This window comes from Silurus aristotelis (assembly GCF_946808225.1).
Source record: "Silurus aristotelis genome assembly, chromosome: 5".
In the NCBI taxonomy this organism is placed as follows: domain Eukaryota; kingdom Metazoa; phylum Chordata; class Actinopteri; order Siluriformes; family Siluridae; genus Silurus; species Silurus aristotelis.
Genome location: NC_139578.1, coordinates 9,836,083 through 9,854,236, shown reverse-complemented (window position 1 = coordinate 9,854,236; position 18,154 = coordinate 9,836,083). Strand labels below are relative to the sequence as shown.

The window sequence follows — 18,154 nt, the reverse complement described above, 5'->3', positions numbered from 1 at the left end:
GGATGTTATCTCAACTCATAGTTATATAGCTAAAATAAATATATATGGATACATAGCCATCACATCCACATGTGCGTTCCGAACTTCCCAATCAATATATAATCTCATATTGCTGTTATAACAAACTCTTCTCTTTTTAGAAAGAGTTTTTACTAGTTTTGAACCATGGCTGTGAAGATTTATTATTATTTTTTTTTTAAGTCACCAGAGCATTAATGAGATTAGCCAGTGGTGTTGGTGAGGAGGTCTGTGGTGCAGTGAGAGACAATTTCCTTTCGAAACCTAGAATAAGATAAACCTCCAGGGTTTTACCAATCAATTGTGTCACTGGAAAGTGTGATTCAATTGGGACCAACTTTTTTTTTAAACCGCTGTGAATCCCTTAATTCAGGTCATAGCTCAGGTCAAACTTTTTTGCTGGACAGTTGATTTCTTCTATTCCAACTTCAGCAAACTATGACAGTGAAGTTTGCTTTGTGCAGAGAGACATTGTGATGCTGGATCCTATTTGGGCTGCTGAGTTCCAGTTAAGAGAAGTTTTAACGCTACTTATAAAGACATTCTGTGCATTTTTTTCTTCCAACTTTGTGGTGAACCACGTATAGGTGTGATGGTTAGGTGTCCACATACATCTATTGGACATACTGTAGCCCACTTCTCATTTAGGACAATAGGGTAATAATTGTATATTATATATATTTTTTTGTGGGGGGGTGTTCAGCATAGATTTGAGTACATCCAACATAACGAGATATATAAGGATTAATTAAAAGCATGTCTTTGGATTAATGCCTGAAGAGAAACACATTTAATGTAAAAAAAAAAAAAACACACTCCAAGTCCAAGAGCTTCACTTTGTATAATTATGGACTGAATTTCACACAAATATGTAATCCATAAGAGTATCAAGTGCATTAAGTGTTATTTATTTGAAGTGATTCTTATACATTAAATAAAGTATTATTTAATAAGCGTAATTAGCAAAATGGCCACTGGGAGTTAGTAAGGAGCATGTGGTGCATGCTTAGAGAGTGTAGCTGCGTAAGAAAATCTCAAGGAGCTTCAAGTGTTTTTCTTTTCAGCTGCTGAGCAGCGGGGCTCAGGTAAGATTCAGCCTTGCACACAGTCCAAACAGTGTGTCTTAAAAAAAAACAGTTATTACTTTCCATTTCATTAATGTAAATGCAGCATGAAGTTCCACTAGGATGGATTAGAGCAAGTTAGGCTATACATGAGTTATGTATGTACAGTAGTGTAGATCAGGGACAATATTTCTCTCATGTTTATGTGTGTCATGAATTATGCTTGTTGACATAACGTCATTTTTACAGTGCTATTTTTTATGAGGCTTATGTGTTTAGATTTTTCTCCATTCCTATGCTTATGTATAAGTGAATGTGTGTACAAACCCATGCTGAAACCACTTTTTTTGTATCCTAGTGGCATCGCACACCCACTACTCAGGAGACTGATGGCTTTCAGGTGAAAAGGCCAGGCGATGTCAATGTACGCTGCACTCTGCTGTTAATGCTGGATTACCAGGTTAGGCTCAGTATATATCTTACATTATATCTATTCTCAAATGAAATGCAGTTCATTTACATTCAATTCACATATTAGCGTGTTCTATGATTTCAATTTAGATTCCCTGAAAATCAATAAGACCTTAATATACATTTGTATGTTTATTTATAATGAATGTTTCCTTGTGTGCAGCCTCCTCAGTTTAAGTTGGATCCACGGCTTGCTCGGCTCTTGGGTATCCACACTCAGACACGCTCATGTATCATCCAGGCCCTGTGGCAGTACATCAAAACCAACAAGCTGCAGGACTCCCATGACAAAGAGTACATCAACTGTGACAAATACTTTCAGCAGGTAAAGAGTGTAACTAATAGATATAAATTTCACTTTAAGCTCTTTTAGCAGACAGATTCGGTCTGAGCTCCAGTACAGTTTTTGTTTTAGTTCATGTGAAAAAAGCACATACACTATATTACTATTAACAAACTATATGGACAAAAGTTTTTGGACCCTAGAACATAAGCTTCATATGTGTTTTTTTTGAACTTCTGGAAATTATTCACTAGATTTAAGAGTGTGCTTTTGGAGATGTGTGCTGATTCAGCTATTAGAGCATTAGATTTAAATTAATATTTTACAAAATACTCACACCCGAGATTACTCCATGACTTCACCATGTGAAATTATTATATATTTCTTTTGTTTCTTAAAAAAATAGTTTAAATATTTCGAGGTCTTGTGAATACACGTTTGCTATAGAAACAATAATGTATCTAAACAACTGCATTCAGGTAAACCATTACAGTTGTCCAAACTGTAAACATGCAAGTGTATATCACTACAGTTTAAATAATAAAATAATAATAATAATAATAATAATAATAATAATAATAATACCAGTATTATTAAAAAAGATTACCAGTTAATAAAATTTTGGATTGCTAAATTTACTTATGGTTTATTAAATCTGGACTCATATCATTTGTTTTAATTTAACTAAATAATTAGTTAATTAACAAATTGTGTCACATTTCTTGGAGGTTTAAATAGATGATGCAATACCTCATCTTATCTTGCTATTCTTATTATCCATTGTAATGAAAATGTGTTTTTGCAGATTTTTGACTGCCCTCGGCTGAAGTTCTCCGAGATCCCTCAACGCCTGACTAACCTGCTGCTTCCCCCGGACCCCATCGTCATAAACCACATCATCAGGTCAGTCATATAGACTTCTGTTGTTAACGGTCGGCCTTAAAACACTATATGGCCAAAAGTTCTACAACTTGTCGATTTAAAGTCACACAATTAGATAGAATATCTTTGCTGTATCATTACATTGACCTCAATGGTCACCAAACCTGTTCCAGCATGACAGTGCCCCTGTGCACAATTTGAATTTTTATAAAGACCTGGTTTGCCAAGATAGGAGTGGTAGAACTCAAGTGTTCTGCACAGAGTTATAACTTCAACCTCACTGAACACCTTAGGAATGAACTGGAACACAGCACTCCATGCGTCTTTTCTTAACATTAGTGCTTTACCCAATGAGCACAACAATCCCATCGCTACACTCCAGAATCTAAAACGCGAAGGATAGTGGGGAACCATCATCTTCGAGGAAGAAATGTGGTCGGAAATAAATCTTGAAAGATTGTAATTGGCGTTGTGTAGCCTTAAGAAAACCACTTATCAGTGAGGCTAATCTGAAGAAAAAAAAAAGGCTGTAGTTTGCAAGCGAGCATAAAGATTGGACTCTGGAAAAAGGTCATGTGGTCTGATGAGTCCGGATTTACCCTGTTTCAGAGTGATGGGGTAAAAAAGAGAGGCGGATGAACTGATGCATCATTCCTAGTGCCTACCGTACAAGCCTGTGGGGGCAGTGCTATGATCTGGGGTTGCTGCAGTTTTTCAGGTCTCGGTTCAGCAACATTATGTGCCCAAAGAATGAGGTCAGCTGACTACCTTAATATACTGAATGACCAGTTTATTCCATTAATGGCATGGGCATATTCCAAGATGACAATGCTAGGATTCATTGTGAAAGAGTGGTTCAGGGGGCATGAGACCTCTTTTTTAAACATGGATTGGCCACCACAGAGTCCAAACCTTAAAACCATTTGAGAATTTTTGGAATGTGCTGGAGAAGACTTTGCGCAATGGTCCGACTCTCCCATCATCAATACAAGAACTACTGCAACTCTGGACAGAAATAAATGTTGTAACATTGGAGAAGCTTATCGAAGCAATGCCGTAATCAAAGCTAAAGGCAGTTCAACATCTTTTTTGGATGGGCAGTGTATATGTATATATACATATACACTGTATTTTTATATATATATATATATATATATATATATATATATATATATATATATATATATATATATAAAATTTCTATTTACATGTTGGACAGTCGTAAAAAAGCATGTAACTACATGTCGTACTCTGTAGGACTGTGTATGTGACAAAAAAAATTTTATTTTGGATTTTATTTTTTATTTTTTTGCAGTGTCTATGAAAGTTATGGCTATAGAATTATATTAAGATTTAAAAAGATATTTGTCTTGGTGTTTACAGTGTGGACCCAAATGACCAGAAGAAAACAGCCTGCTACGATATCGATGTCGAAGTAGAGGATCCACTCAAAGCCCAAATGAGCAACTTCTTGCTTTCAACAGCCAATCAGCAAGAAATTGCCTCTCTTGACAACAAAGTAAGCAACACAACAACACAATCCCACATTCACATGATCAGCACTATAGAACTTACAGGAAATGTAAAAACTCTGGTCTGGTCTGATCCTAACCTGTTACAGATCCATGAGACTATTGAGTCCATCAACCAGCTGAAGATTCAGAGAGACTTCATGCTCAGTTTCTCTCGTGATCCCAAAGGTTACATTCAGGACTGGCTGAAATCCCAGAGCAGAGATCTCAAGGTGAGTTCAGATTTTTTTTCCAATCTGCATGAACTCAAACTTTGCTTATCATGAAACAGACTAGTGACACTGTCCAAAATGTTTGATTTGAACCTAATGAGAAATTCAGCACTTTTATATTTAGACTTTCTAACCTTTTAAGCTTCATAACCATTAACAGTTATTGTATTTAAGAACTTAATAAAAAACAATTTTAGTTATCTAATGCATCATCATAATAAGAAAGAATTAGATACATGACCACATTGGACTTGTTAAATGTATCAGCATTTTATATGAATTTTGATGTTTAATAAACCTTATAATTGCATTGTATTCAAAGTTTTTTCTACTAGTAAGCAAGTATGTTTTAAAAAAAAAATAAAAAATTTTTATTTCAATGTTTTCAGTAATTGCACACAGAGCCAAAGTTCATATTTAGATATGGAGTTCAAAGATTTTAATGGTGATTTTTTTACTTACATTCTTACTGTATTCTGTATAGACAGTGGCTGTTAAGAAATACCGCCAAAATATTAGGAGAATTATTATATTATGCTACTAAATTCATTCTAAATGTACAGCAGGAGTAAGAAATCCCTTGCTTAAATGTTTTTCCATGAAAGGTAAAAGTACTCCTTTTACATTTCTACTTGAGTAAAAATAAATAAATACTCGCTTTTGAATGTACTTTTGTATCGAAAATTACAAAGTACTGATCTGTGAGAACTATATTTGAATCATTTGTTCAATTCGGTGCTTGGGATGTAACACTGTAAACATATCCTTTCACCTAGCTTCATTGGTTTTTACAAAGAAGAACTGTACTGATCCTGAATACTACTACTAATATTGATCACATTCCACTTGCTCAGGATGGTCGTAGAGCTTCACTTATACCCTTTTACATTCTGTTTGGTCACAGATAATGACGGACGTTGTTGGGAATCCTGAGGAGGAGAGGAGGGCGGAGTTTTACTACCAGCCCTGGTCTCAAGAGGCTGTCAGTCGTTACTTCTACTGCAAGGTAAAACAGCAAATAAAATGACTACTCGTCAACCTGGGGTAGTCTTCTCAACCACAGGTTCCTTCTCCATTGAAAGTGTGATATTAAAAACAACATGGTTTGGCACATCAAAAATAAAGCTGTGTTTCATACATTTAAATGAGTTATGCTTTTCCTTTGAGCATTGAAACATTTATTTGTTTAATCTAAAACTTTAAATATAATTCACATCACTCATCACAGTAGCTTGAATACAAAAAAAATGATATTATTCTCACCTGTCATTCCAAGTCGACTAGAGCTATGAAATGTTTCATACTTATTATGCTATAATTTTAACATATGTGTCTGGGGGACAAAGAATATAATGTAAAAATGCCCTTGCTGATTATTTCTCTGTGTTCCTCGCAAAACAAGTGCAAGTGAGTTTTGGAGGCTTATTTTCATTCCTTCATCATTCTCCTTTCTTCAAAGAAAACTCGCTTCTTATTCCCTTATTTTCTTCTTGCAGATTCAACAGAGAAGGCAAGAGCTGGAACAAGCCCTGGCTCTGAGGAATACCTAGATTGACCCCAGACACCAGCTCCCACTTTGACAACACTTCTACAGTCTAAGCCGCACAAACGTCCTCATTATTGTCACATAGTTTTCTACAGTGAGTGCATGTGTGTGGGTGTGTTTGTGTGGGCGTGTGTCCCCTATGTGTTTTAGTTCTCACTGTGACCCAAGGCCCTAATTACACACAGCCATTCCGAGGACCCCTTCTGTTTCTGCCTCAGCCAGTCACGGTGCTCTGCTTCATACGAATATTTCACATCAACCCACCTCGCCCGTATTTCCGATCCCTTAATGCCGATCTTTCAAATGTGACACAAGTGTTATGTAGCGCAGAGATGAAACACAAGTTTCTCATGTGGAAACATCGCGATTAGGCCAACGGAATGCCTTTAAATATACACAAGTGTTTGTGGCCGTTTTATACTGCTGTCAGTATTATTGCTCTGTGTAAATAGGTCATATTAGTTGGGTAAAGAGTTATTCAGTAAGCTGCTGCTTGATAGACTGTAACTCTTGTATATGTACAAACGATTTACCTGCCTATATTAGAATTGTCTAGCCACCGTTGCTATGAATTACTGGTTAAAGAAGTAGTGGTTGTGTCACTACAGGGATGTACCGATTAAGACTCTATATTCAATGGTCCAACTACAAACTGCAGAAAACTATTTGGGCTAAAAAAAAAAAAAAAATTTTATAATTTGAGATTAGCTTAAGTTTATGATACTGTAATACTATAATTGAAATGTTCCAGTGTTGGACAGTGTGTTTGCGTCCTCGCCTGAAAGGCAACTATGAAATGTAGTATTTTCTCCGTTGTTATTTTTAGGACATTTTATCCAGAGCAACATACAATTATATTATTTATACAATTGAGCAGTTGAGCATTAAGGGCCATGCTGTTAAAAACATTAAAACGTAAAAAATGTAAAGCTTTCAAGGAAAAGTATCTTAACCACTGAGCTACCATTTCACTAATATTGAAAGGAAAAAAAACTTGTGATATCACTGGTTAGTGTCTTTATTTCCTTTATGTTCATAAAAAATATAAATAAAAACTTTAGGTAGCTGTATGTAGTAAGCATGATAAATAATATGAACGATTTGAATGAAAGCTTTTTGTCGGACTTTACTCAGTTTTGGTAGTGTTAGGATGTACCTGTTTGGAAAAAATAGCCTGTCATCCTTGTACACTCATTGATTTGCATAGTAAAAAAAAAGAAGTTAGAAGTTTTACCAATAGAGAGTCCTACAGGCATTGTGCCTCAGAAGCATCAGAGAACATCGCACCAACGTGACGCGCATTTCGTTTGGAAGTCAGTCAGAATTACTGCTGGACACGTGTGAATAAAATACTCAATCTGTCCATCCCTGAACATTTGTAGCTACTATTTATGGACTAAATTAGCTACATTTAGGACTCCGTGCTCTGTATTTACTGTAAAGTATTATTCATTTCCAAAGGAGACTTTTACTCAAATCCATTTGATCTAATTACACAGAACCTGCTGCACAGTAATCAGATTTTCCCACTATGCTCGAAGATAGTTAACGCTAATCACTAGGTTACTAGCACAGAGTTTTTCTTGCTAAGTACCATACAGTAAGTCTGATGTAGGTAGTTAAGGTGTGACAGTTTGTACATATGTGAGAATTGCTTTGTACTAAACACTAAATACATAATGTAAAGTGCAGGTTTTTTTTTTGTTGTTGTTATAATCAGTATTTATAATGTTTGGATCCCATTAAGTATAAAATGCTGCTCTGATTTGTTACACACTTATGAAGTAGAAAGGATATTATGATTTGATCTTTTAGGTTGATTGTAATCAAGTCTTGTGATCCCCCAACTTCTTCATTCGAGGTTGTACAACGTAAAACAGAAAGAGGAAAGCGATCTGCAGCCGATTTCTCACGAACAGATATCTTAAAAGTAGCGAATGCCTCATTTTAATGTAGAGAGCGTTCCATCTATTTTTGTTGCTTGACATTTACAACAGTATTGGCACAGTCAAAAGGTGGAGACTATTTAAATCATAACCAAAAAAAACCCCCTAAGACCAGAAGTTATAGAAGCACACGATATCCAAACAAATTGTAGAGTCACGACGATATGGAACGTGCCACATATGACTGATATTATGTAAGCAAGTTCTCGCAAACAAATCGATGTAGTGTTAGCAGGGAGAAGTATATTCTCCAGGGTGGAAAAATAAGCCAAGCCATAAATCGCAACATGTGAAACATTTAACGGTCTTAACAACTAATCATTGGTCAGGAAATTAGGAGAAATGTTGATAAAGTAACTTGCTATGGGATAGCATTTCCCTTTGATTACTTGTGAGTAAGGCTTGTGAGTAAACCTTTTGACAACTTTTTACAGAAAAAACATTTAACATTGATAAACTTCAAGCATTTGATGAGCAGTTTGAAAAATTGTGTGAACCAAAGACAAGTGTTGAATCTTACAACAAACATCATGATTTTTACTTTGCGTACAAAAAAATGTTGAAGTAAATTTTCTTTATTCTGGGCCAATGATTAGTTGTTAAGATGTCAAAATGTCAGATTGTCCCATTTGGGGTTTGGGTCCATTATTTTTGCCTATACCTATATATGAAGTACGGTATAGTGAGCTATGCTGCTGGCCAGCAGTCCATGTGTGAAAATCTGCTTTCTCCCACTGACCATTCGACTGAAGTTCGTTTAAAAAGCAACGCATACTTGAAGTATATGAATTGGAAGTGTTTTGAAAATACTGTCTTGTGAAGTCTCAAGATGAAGGTTTTGTGGAAAGAATGAAGCCCACCCTTTATGAAGCAACATTTCTTTTAAAAGAAAGAAATATGACAGCATTGCTTGTATGCTTTAATAAGAAAAAAACAATACTATAGGTCAGGATTGTCACATGACTTTTTAAAAATTTCTTTGACATAATTTCAGTGGGTCCAAAAGCTGTGTTTACTAAAAAAAAAAGCTGTGTTATATGGAAGTGTGAACAGAACTGATATTTTGTCTGTTTTATGGCTTTCATGTTGAATTTCTACCAGCTGTCTCAAGAGCTTTGACTTTAGGTATTTATTATGTCATTTCACGATGAAGGGCACTGAGTGAATGCTGTAGAAACTGTTGAATTTTATGTTTAGAGTGAATTAAAAAGATAAAAACTTTTTTTTTTTTTAAACCACAACTTATTTTTTGCACTAAGTTGGTAATCATGGTCGTTAAATATGATTCACTTGAAACTAAGCGGAGAAAAGAAGGAAATGCTGACCTGTACTCGTTTTTTTTTTTTTTTGTTAGTTGATATGTTGTGTACTGTATTACTGGTGTAATTTTGTCTTCGCTTCCCAGTGGCTGTGTGTGTATGTGTGTTGGTTCTCAGCCCAGTTAGAAGGTAAAAACTAGGTACAAATGCCTGAACTTGACACACCAAACATCTCATAGAAGGAGTGTTCACACATTCTGTGCAGCCTCAGTCAAAACGATCGCTGACACTCAGCATCCACGTTGTTAAAGCCTATGCATGCTGCATGGACAGATTTTTCTACTTTCATACATTTTTCAGACTGATTTCAGAAGAACACCGACCCAGAAAGAATGGGTCAAAGCTACAAAAAAAGGACAAAAGATGACTCTTCTGGTCAGCTAGTTTTCTTTTGTTGTTGTTTTTTTTTTAAATAAGTCTTCTGTATTGTTGTTGTCTTGTCTTTATAAAAGACCTAGTGGTTTTAGTATGAAAAATAGAAGCACACAACAGATTTCTACCAAGATGCATCCAGGTTCTGTGTAGTTCATTATGACTAGAGCACCCCCTACTGAATCTCCTGAACATTGCATCCATTGTATGACAGACCACACTATGTTTCAGCTTAATTGCTACGAATTTTCTTTTTTTTTTTTTTTTTTTTTCATTCTTTAGCCTGCTGGCTGTCATTATTGACTCATCTGGTTGAGTGATAGTGTTCAAAACTGAGTCACTTGTGTTTTTTTATCGATTGTTAACATATATATTAATCTGGCCATTTTTTTAACCACAGCAGTGACATTGACATGTTGGTGAGTGTTGCATTGGTAGGTTAAGACCACATCCAGATATACAAATAGCAATTTAATGCGGACAAAAAGTAAAAATGGTCAAAATCGCATTCATTTTATTATATATATATATATATATATATATATATATATATATATATATATATATATATATATATATATATATATATATATATATATATATACGCTAACATTTTGTGAGATTTTTCCGAAGACAGTGTTTCAGTGTTTCACTCCTGCATGCCATTATTCGCTCACATCAACTTCCACCAGCTCTCGATGCCAGCTGTGGCCTGTCTTTTAAGTCTGATGTCAACACAGCAATTTTGTATACAATGGATGCACACTATGTACTAACTGAGTGCTTTTCTAGTCAAGTGTTAATGAACTTTCAGTACACATGCAGTGAGATGTTTTTGATGCTACACTATGACTATGTTTTCTCACTCGTCCTGTGTACGTTTTCATCGTTCCACTTTCAACAGAAAGAAACTAGTATCACAAGTGTGGATGTAAATAAAAAGCGCTTGCCAAAGTTTGTAAGAGAAACCGAGTCCTAAGACTGCTGTGACTTATTTCTGTGTGTGTGTGTGTTTGTGTGTGTGTTTCAACTGAGATTGAGATGTAAAAATAAATTATAAAAAAAATCCAGATTCATTATGAAAAACAAATACAGCACTTGTAATTGTGCAGTATTACATTTCTTTATGAATAACCCTAATATTAATATAACCTTTTTTGTTCCTATGATATTATTTACTAATTGCTCTTGCCAAAAGAAGTATAGAAAATGGATAGGATTAGGATTGCTATTTAAGGGTTAACGATACCTCAGGGCATTGTTTTTTTTTTTTTCATCTATTGGTCAGAAAATATGTGTGACACAGATATTGGCACCCTTTAAGTAAATACTTTGTGCTACCTCCATTTGCCAGCTGTGGGAGTTTCTATAAGAGCTTCTATAACAACCTCGAGTCTTCTATAATGCCTTATAATTTTGGATTAGTGATGAGCTGTGCATTTCACACACCTTTCCTTCAGTGGTGTCCTACCTGAATCAATCCACCTCTTAATACCATCAAGAGGTGATATTATTATTAGGTCGTTTCACAGCTATAGAAACGATCAGAAACTAATTATTAAACTAAGAATTATACAGAAACACAGTATAACAGAGCGCTGCATCACAGACAGGTATCTCATGTAATGTGAATGAATGCCATTACTAAAGCAAGAAAGTTCATGAATAGATTTCAACAAGTCTCCTTTCACTGCAGCCACAGCTGTACCTCCACATACATCATCTCTAACCGAAGCATCAATATAAACCCCATAAAATGACCTTGGATTTTTTTATTTTTTTTGCTAATAATTGATGTAACAGCTGAAATCTGATTGGATAGAAACTCTAGTGTAAACTTTCACTCTTTGGCATTGCTTCCTGCCTCAGCGCACCCGAGAGAAAAACCTTTAAATGAAGACAATAGACTATTGGAAATAATTTAATACATATTAGTTGACAAAAATATATGACAAAATCAGTAATTCAGAAGGTCTTGTTGGCAAGTGATCTAAGACTATTCCTCCATGAAAAAAAAAATCCTTTAAACTTCAGGGTACAAGCTTTGTACAGTCACACGTACATTTACTATCTTGATATTTGATAAAGTCAGTGATGCCTAATATGTTCTAATATTAAAATAAGTAATTATTAAAGTAGCTAAACTAAGCAAAGCTAAACTGTTGTCAGATTTAACATGAGAGAATTCAAAATATTCTCCTTTCCAAATCCACAGCCATTCAAATGGAGTTAAAACACACAGCGTTTTTCTTAATTGCCTTCAAGAGGCTATAAGCATCCAGCAGAAACCGCAGAAACACTAAGGTGCACTAGTGGAAACTATTAGTGGACATCTGGAATTTTGAATTGGGTCTTATGACTCAATTTGTCTCAGTTCTAGGAGCGGGCAGGCTTTAAGTACTAGCTGTTAAGGCGAAAGTCAAACTTGACGTCTTTGTTGGACCACAGATAAAGAGGATCATGGAGTGCAACGATTTCCCCAAGAAGCTCACTTGGACGGTGAACGCCACTTGGAGCAGCTTTGTCACAGTGGATCAGGATGGAAAAATATGTGACACTGATTGAGACTCTAATAAAAAAACCATCGGGTGATGTCTCTCAAATGCAAACATAATTTTATGTGAATTCTATATATACAGTGAGAAAAATAAGTATTTGAACACCCTGCTATTTTGCAAGTTCTCACACTTAGAAATCATGGAGGGGTCTGAAATTGTCATCGTAGGTGCATGTCTACTGTGAGAGACATAAACTAAAAAAAAAAAAAACCCAGAAATTACAATGTATGATTTTTTTTACTATTTATTTGTATGATACAGCTAGGTCCCCTGGTGGTCTAGTGGTTAAGATGCAGCGCTCCCACCGCTGCGACCCGGGTTCGATTCCCGGTCAGGGAACCATCCCCAGCCACTCTTAGTGCCGGTCCCAAGCCCGGATAAATTGGGGAGGGTTGCGTTAGGAAGGGCATCCAGCGTAAAACATGTGCCAAATCAAACGTGCGGAGGATCCGCTGTGGCGACCCCTAACGGGAGAAGCCGAAAAGAAACTTTCTTTCTATTTGTATGATACAGCTGCAAATAAGTATTTAAACACCTGAGAAAATCAATGTTAATATTTGGTACAGTAGCCTTTGCTTGCAAATTACAGAGGTCAAACGTTTCCTGTAGTTTTTCACCAGGTTTGCACACACTGCAGGAGGGATTTTGGCCCACTCCTCCACACAGATCTTTTGAGCTTTGAGCTCCCTCTAAAGATTCTCTATTGGTTTTAGGTCTGGAGACTGGCTAGGCCACCCCAGAACCTTGATATGCTTCTTACAGAGCCACTCCTTGGTTATCCTGGCTGTGTGCTTCGGGTCATTGTCATGTTGGAAGACCCAGCCTCGACCCATCTCCAATGCTCTAACTGAGGGAAGGAGGTTGTTCCCCAAAATTTCGCAATACATGGCCCCGGTCATCCTCTCCTTAATACAGTGCAGTCGCCCTGTCCCATGTGCAGAAAAACACCCGCAAAGCATGATGCTACCACCCTCATGCTTCACAGTAGGGATGGTGTTTTTGGGATGGTAGTCATCATTCTTCTTCCTCCAAACACGTTTAGTGGAATTCTGAACCAAAAGTTCTATTTTGGTCTCATCTGACCACATGACTTTCTCCCATGACTCCTCTGGATCATCCAAATAGACATTGGCAAACTCAAGACGTGCCTGGACATGTGCTGGTTTAAGCAGGGGAACCTTCCGTGCCATGCATGATTTCAAACCATGACGGTAACCAACAGTAACCTTGGAAACGGTGGTCCCAGCTCTTTTCAGGTCATTGACCAGCTCCTCCCGTTTAGTTCTGGGATGATTTCTTACCTTCCTTAGGATCATTGAGACCCCACGAGGTGAGATCTTGCATGGAGCCCCAGTCCGAGGGAGATTGACAGTCATGTTTAGCTTCTTCCATTTTCTAATGATTGCTCCAACAGTGAACCTTTTTTCACCAAGCTGCTTGGCAATTTCCCCGTAGCCCTTTCCAGCCTTGTGGAGGTGTACAATTTTGTCTCTAGTGTCTTTGGACAGCTCTTTGGTCTTGACCATGTTAGTAGTTGGATTCTTACTGATTGTATGGGGTGGACAGGTGTCTTTATGCAGCTAACGACCTCAAACAGGTGCATCTAATTTAGGATAATAAATGTAGTGGAGGTGGACATTTTAAAGGCAGACTAACAGGTCTTTGAGGGTCAGAATTCTAGCTGATAGACAGGTGTTCAAATACTTATTTGCAGCTGTATCATACAAATAAATAGTTTAAAAATCATACATTGTGATTTCTGGATTTTTTTTTTTTTTTAGATTATGTCTCTCACAGTGGACATGCACCTACGATGACAATTTCAGACCCCTCCATGATTTCTAAGTGGGAGAACTTGCAAAATAGCAGGGTGTTCAAATACTTATTTTCCTCACTGTAAGTACATGCTAATTTTTAAATCATGTGTTAAATGAAATATTCTTTTGACATGAGTATCTTTTATGTGAATTAAAAATTGCAAATTCATCTGCCAATGACCTGATCACAGAGATAATGGTAGAGGGGCAATTTTGTATACTTCTGAGCCATAAGCAAGTAGAAAATATGTGTTAAATTGTTTAATTTTAAAATGGTGTGGCCTTTGCTTATTACCCAGTTACACAATTTGGATCCGTCATAAACCTTACAAGGATAAAGTAATATTAAAAGTAAGGATTCATTCAGCAGTAATGTACATTAAACAGAAATACACAACATAAGGGCTATAATAGATGTAAAATGCTTTATAATTTAGATGTGATTAAAGTGAAGACAGATGCAAAGTCAAGAGTGTTTGGTTAAGTGCAAAATAAAAACTATGGAAACTAACACCATAAATAAAACCCATGAATTCTAAGCAAAGCCACATGAAGACTTGGAATGATGCTGAGATACACATTAAAACATGAACAAAAGTTCAAACTTAAATAGATTCAAGGTTACAAGGAACAGTATAGTGCTGATTAGGCAACATTGTGTAAGATTACTGTCTAACATACAATAACAATAAACAATACAATAAACAGGGATATACAGTTTTTAAATCAAATCTTTTTTTTGCTTTCAAATTTAAGTTTTTTTTCAAAAACCATTTTGACCAGTTTTGGACATAAATTTTAAACCGTCAATCTTAAAAATTACATTAAACTAATAATAATAAATGTAAAAAAAAATAAAACAAAAACCTAGTTGATCCCAACATGGATAGACTTTATTTCACCTGAATGAATTGAAAAGGTTCTCCATTCCAAAACCACAGGCATTAGCATGGAGTTGGTAAACATTTGCTGTTAAAGTAACCTCCACTCTTTTGGAAAGGTTTTTGACTGGATTTTATGAACAGGTCTGGGGATTCTCTGGGGTGTAGTCTGTGTTCCAGTTAAACCCGAGGGTGTTTAAGGTCTGGGCTGTGGGGTGGACTGGTGTTAAAATCAGGGCTCTGTTAAGGACCCTCTTGCTCTTTAAAACCAACCTTGGCAAGCCATTTCTTCATGAAGCTTGCTTTGTACACAGTAGCATCATCATGATAAAACAGGTTTGGGCTCCTTAGTATCAGTGAAGACATATGTTAATGCTATAGCATGTGCTCCTAAAGACCACATTTGTTGCGGTACACATTCTTGGCCTAATACGGGGATGTTTATATGTTGGTTTTATAGTTAAAACTCATTAATTTTTAGGAAGTTACTTTAAATTTGTATTTATTATCACGTTCGATATTTTACAGAATACAAATGTTTATTGACTTTGCACATTTGCTGCATGTGCAAAGTGATACTTTCGTTTATCCATATACACACTGGTTCTCTCCCATTTTTAAACGTCTAAATAAACAGTTGAACAACTCCTTACAGTGAACTTAGCGGCACACCAAAATAGTCTTATACTGATAGGGAAATAAGCAGACAATACGTCTTTGTCATGCCTGGGTTTTGCTCAGACAGATGTATCGTTGTGTTTCTCTGCCTCAGAGCACCAAAGGGAAACAGGTGGTCTCTTGTATACTGGCCTGACTGTGCCTTAAGAAGCTTTAGCCCCTCTGTTATAAAAGGAGCCTTTTCATTCCCTTCTTCTGACCTGCCTGATTTCAGGTGGCCCTTCTCTTTATTACAGGAAATGAAAGAAACTAGAGAGCAGAAGGCAGGCAGACAGGCAAGCTGAAAGAGTCCTGTAAACATCAGGCTTTCACCTCAGCCCCCCTTCAGCTGTTTCTAACTCTCCCTCTACTCCTTGAAGCATTTTCTCCCTCTACACATGCAGTATGTGGGCTGAATTTATGCCTCGGCTAGAGAAAAGATGGGACTTGAGGTAATAGTGCTGCATAACTCATGTGTCCTCTTTAAGCCTCCTCTAGTACAGACTGTTCCTTCAGCGGCGAATTTAAAGCCTATCCCTGCACTTTATTATCTTACTCTGTATCAGTAAGAGTGAATCTGTGGTCATGTGACCAACACTGTCCAGATTAAAGTCTCTGTTTAACTTTTGAAACATAGCGTGAGGGGAAATATGAGGTTGATTTTTTTATTACCTCTCAGTCCGAGGCATTCTTAATAACTCGCCTTGTTCCAGCTTATATCTTATATATATATATATATATATATATATATATATATATATATATATATATATATATATATATATATATATATATCTACAAGCTTCCAGAAAACCATAAGGGACTATTTTGATTTGCTCAGTTTTATTTTTGTTTTGGCTGCATGTGCGTGATCAGATATTATGTCTGAATTGTTGCACAAGGTTTGAAGATGCCAATTTGTTATCTTCACATTTTATTGATTTATTATTGTTTAATTTAACAGACTCCTTTGTTAACCTACACTTTATATAAACCAAATTTTGACTTTAAGATTGATTTTTTTTCAACATCTTATTCCACATTTGCTGGTAAAATAACCTCCACTCTTCTGGGCAGATGTTTCACAACATTTTATGGTGGAGATTTTTGCTTTTTTTATCCACAAGGGTGTTAGTAAGTCAGGTTCTGATCCAGGATGAGGAGGCCTGGGATGCAGTCAGCATTCCAAACCATCTCATAGGGGTTCAGTAGGGTTGAGGGCAAAGCTCTATGGCAGGCCACTCAAGAACTTCCACTCCAACCAATGTAAACCAGCTGGGTTTGTGCACAGGGGCATTGTCATACTGGAACAGGTTTTGGTCTCGTAGTCAAATGAAGGGAAAATATAATGCTACTGCATCCGAATTTTATTGCAGATTTTTGTTTATAGTGATTTCAGAGCTGTTTAAACACCCTTTTATCTTTAATCTTTTTTTACCACAGGCCTTTAAATCATCTATTTAAATTGGTTTAAGGGTGTAACATAAGTTTGAGTGCAAGGCAAATCACAGCTTTGCCTTGTTATAATATATCATATTATTGTTTCTATATGGATTTGTATGGTGTGAAACTGTTGATAAGATGAAGTTTTTTTTTTTTTTGCTGGTTTAGCTTTTATAGATTATAGATTAAGCTGATTTAATACGTTTTTTCCACAGGAACTTCTTCAGGGCAAAGGGCTGTTTTGTGGTTTCTCTTTTCTCTTCTTTAAAAGTTCAAAAAAATCTTCTTTAAAGAAAAAAATAGTTTGTCCAGCAACTTACAATCGATCTGTAAAATAATATAATGTCTGCTTTTACAGGATATTTTCAATATATATTTTCAAATACACCTCAGAAGTAAAGTACCTTAGTTAACCGTGTCTGGATATGTATCACAGACATGACGACATCAGCGTCTGGAAGGAGCTAAATTCCTCTCAAATACTTTCAGAAGGAACACAAACAATAAACTTCACCTCACAAGCCCTTTCGAGACCTGGCAGAGAAGGTAAATGCTAGAAAGTCTCAGAATTTGCAGTCACTTCTAAAAGATAAAATGCAGCTTCAGAAGCCACTACATGCACTTTTCATAGATTTGCGCTGCCGTAAAGTCTTAAAGTGTATAAATTACAGGAGATAAGTATAAATTAAAGCGCATTTTAATTATCATTAAGCTTGAAAACACAACAATGCCAGGGGTATAGAAAATACACTACAGTTAGCGCAATGCCACTGTGGCCACTTACTCTGTACTGGAAATACGATTTTTTTGCGCATGCATGAAAACGCTAAAGAATCCACCATTAGTGTTAGCCCCTTACCAAAAAGTGGTTAGCGATAGAAATATGGATTCTTTAGTGTTTTATGTCCAGCTTCAAGAATTTCTCTTAAAAGGAGAAAATCCTGATAATTCTGCATATGAATAAATGAAGACATTTGTTAAAGTATCCTGAAATAAGTAGTACAGTTAAGTAGATTCTATCTTTAGAAAAATACATATTAAATGTAAAACACAAACACACTTAAATATACATCTGTATTACCCAAATGGGTTCTAACAAATTAATTTTTTATACAAAACATGTAAATGTAAAAACATTTTTGCATTCATTTAA

General features: G+C 36.0%; 1 protein-coding gene across 13 annotated transcripts in view; it reads left to right on the top strand.

Moving 5' to 3' along the window:
* The window catches only part of smarcd3b (SWI/SNF related BAF chromatin remodeling complex subunit D3b), a 50,537-nt gene extending 39,920 nt beyond the window's left edge, over nucleotides 1-10,617 (top strand). For 4 of the 13 annotated variants that reach the window (XM_083542000.1, XM_083542006.1, XM_083542003.1 and 1 more), the window contains 8 exons: nucleotides 1,083-1,103; nucleotides 1,441-1,542; nucleotides 1,717-1,878; nucleotides 2,642-2,739; nucleotides 4,102-4,237; nucleotides 4,340-4,462; nucleotides 5,367-5,468; nucleotides 5,959-10,617. In XM_083542000.1, coding sequence (XP_083398126.1) covers nucleotides 1,083-1,103; nucleotides 1,441-1,542; nucleotides 1,717-1,878; nucleotides 2,642-2,739; nucleotides 4,102-4,237; nucleotides 4,340-4,462; nucleotides 5,367-5,468; nucleotides 5,959-6,012 — 798 coding nt within the window. In that variant the 3' untranslated portion in view covers nucleotides 6,013-10,617. Of the gene's footprint in view, nucleotides 1-1,082; nucleotides 1,104-1,440; nucleotides 1,543-1,716; nucleotides 1,879-2,641; nucleotides 2,740-4,101; nucleotides 4,463-5,366; nucleotides 5,469-5,958 lie in introns of all 13 variants that reach the window. The other 9 variants (XM_083542001.1, XM_083542008.1, XM_083541999.1 and 6 more) reach the window with 3 other exon arrangements.
* Nucleotides 10,618-18,154: the final 7,537 nt, after the last annotated feature.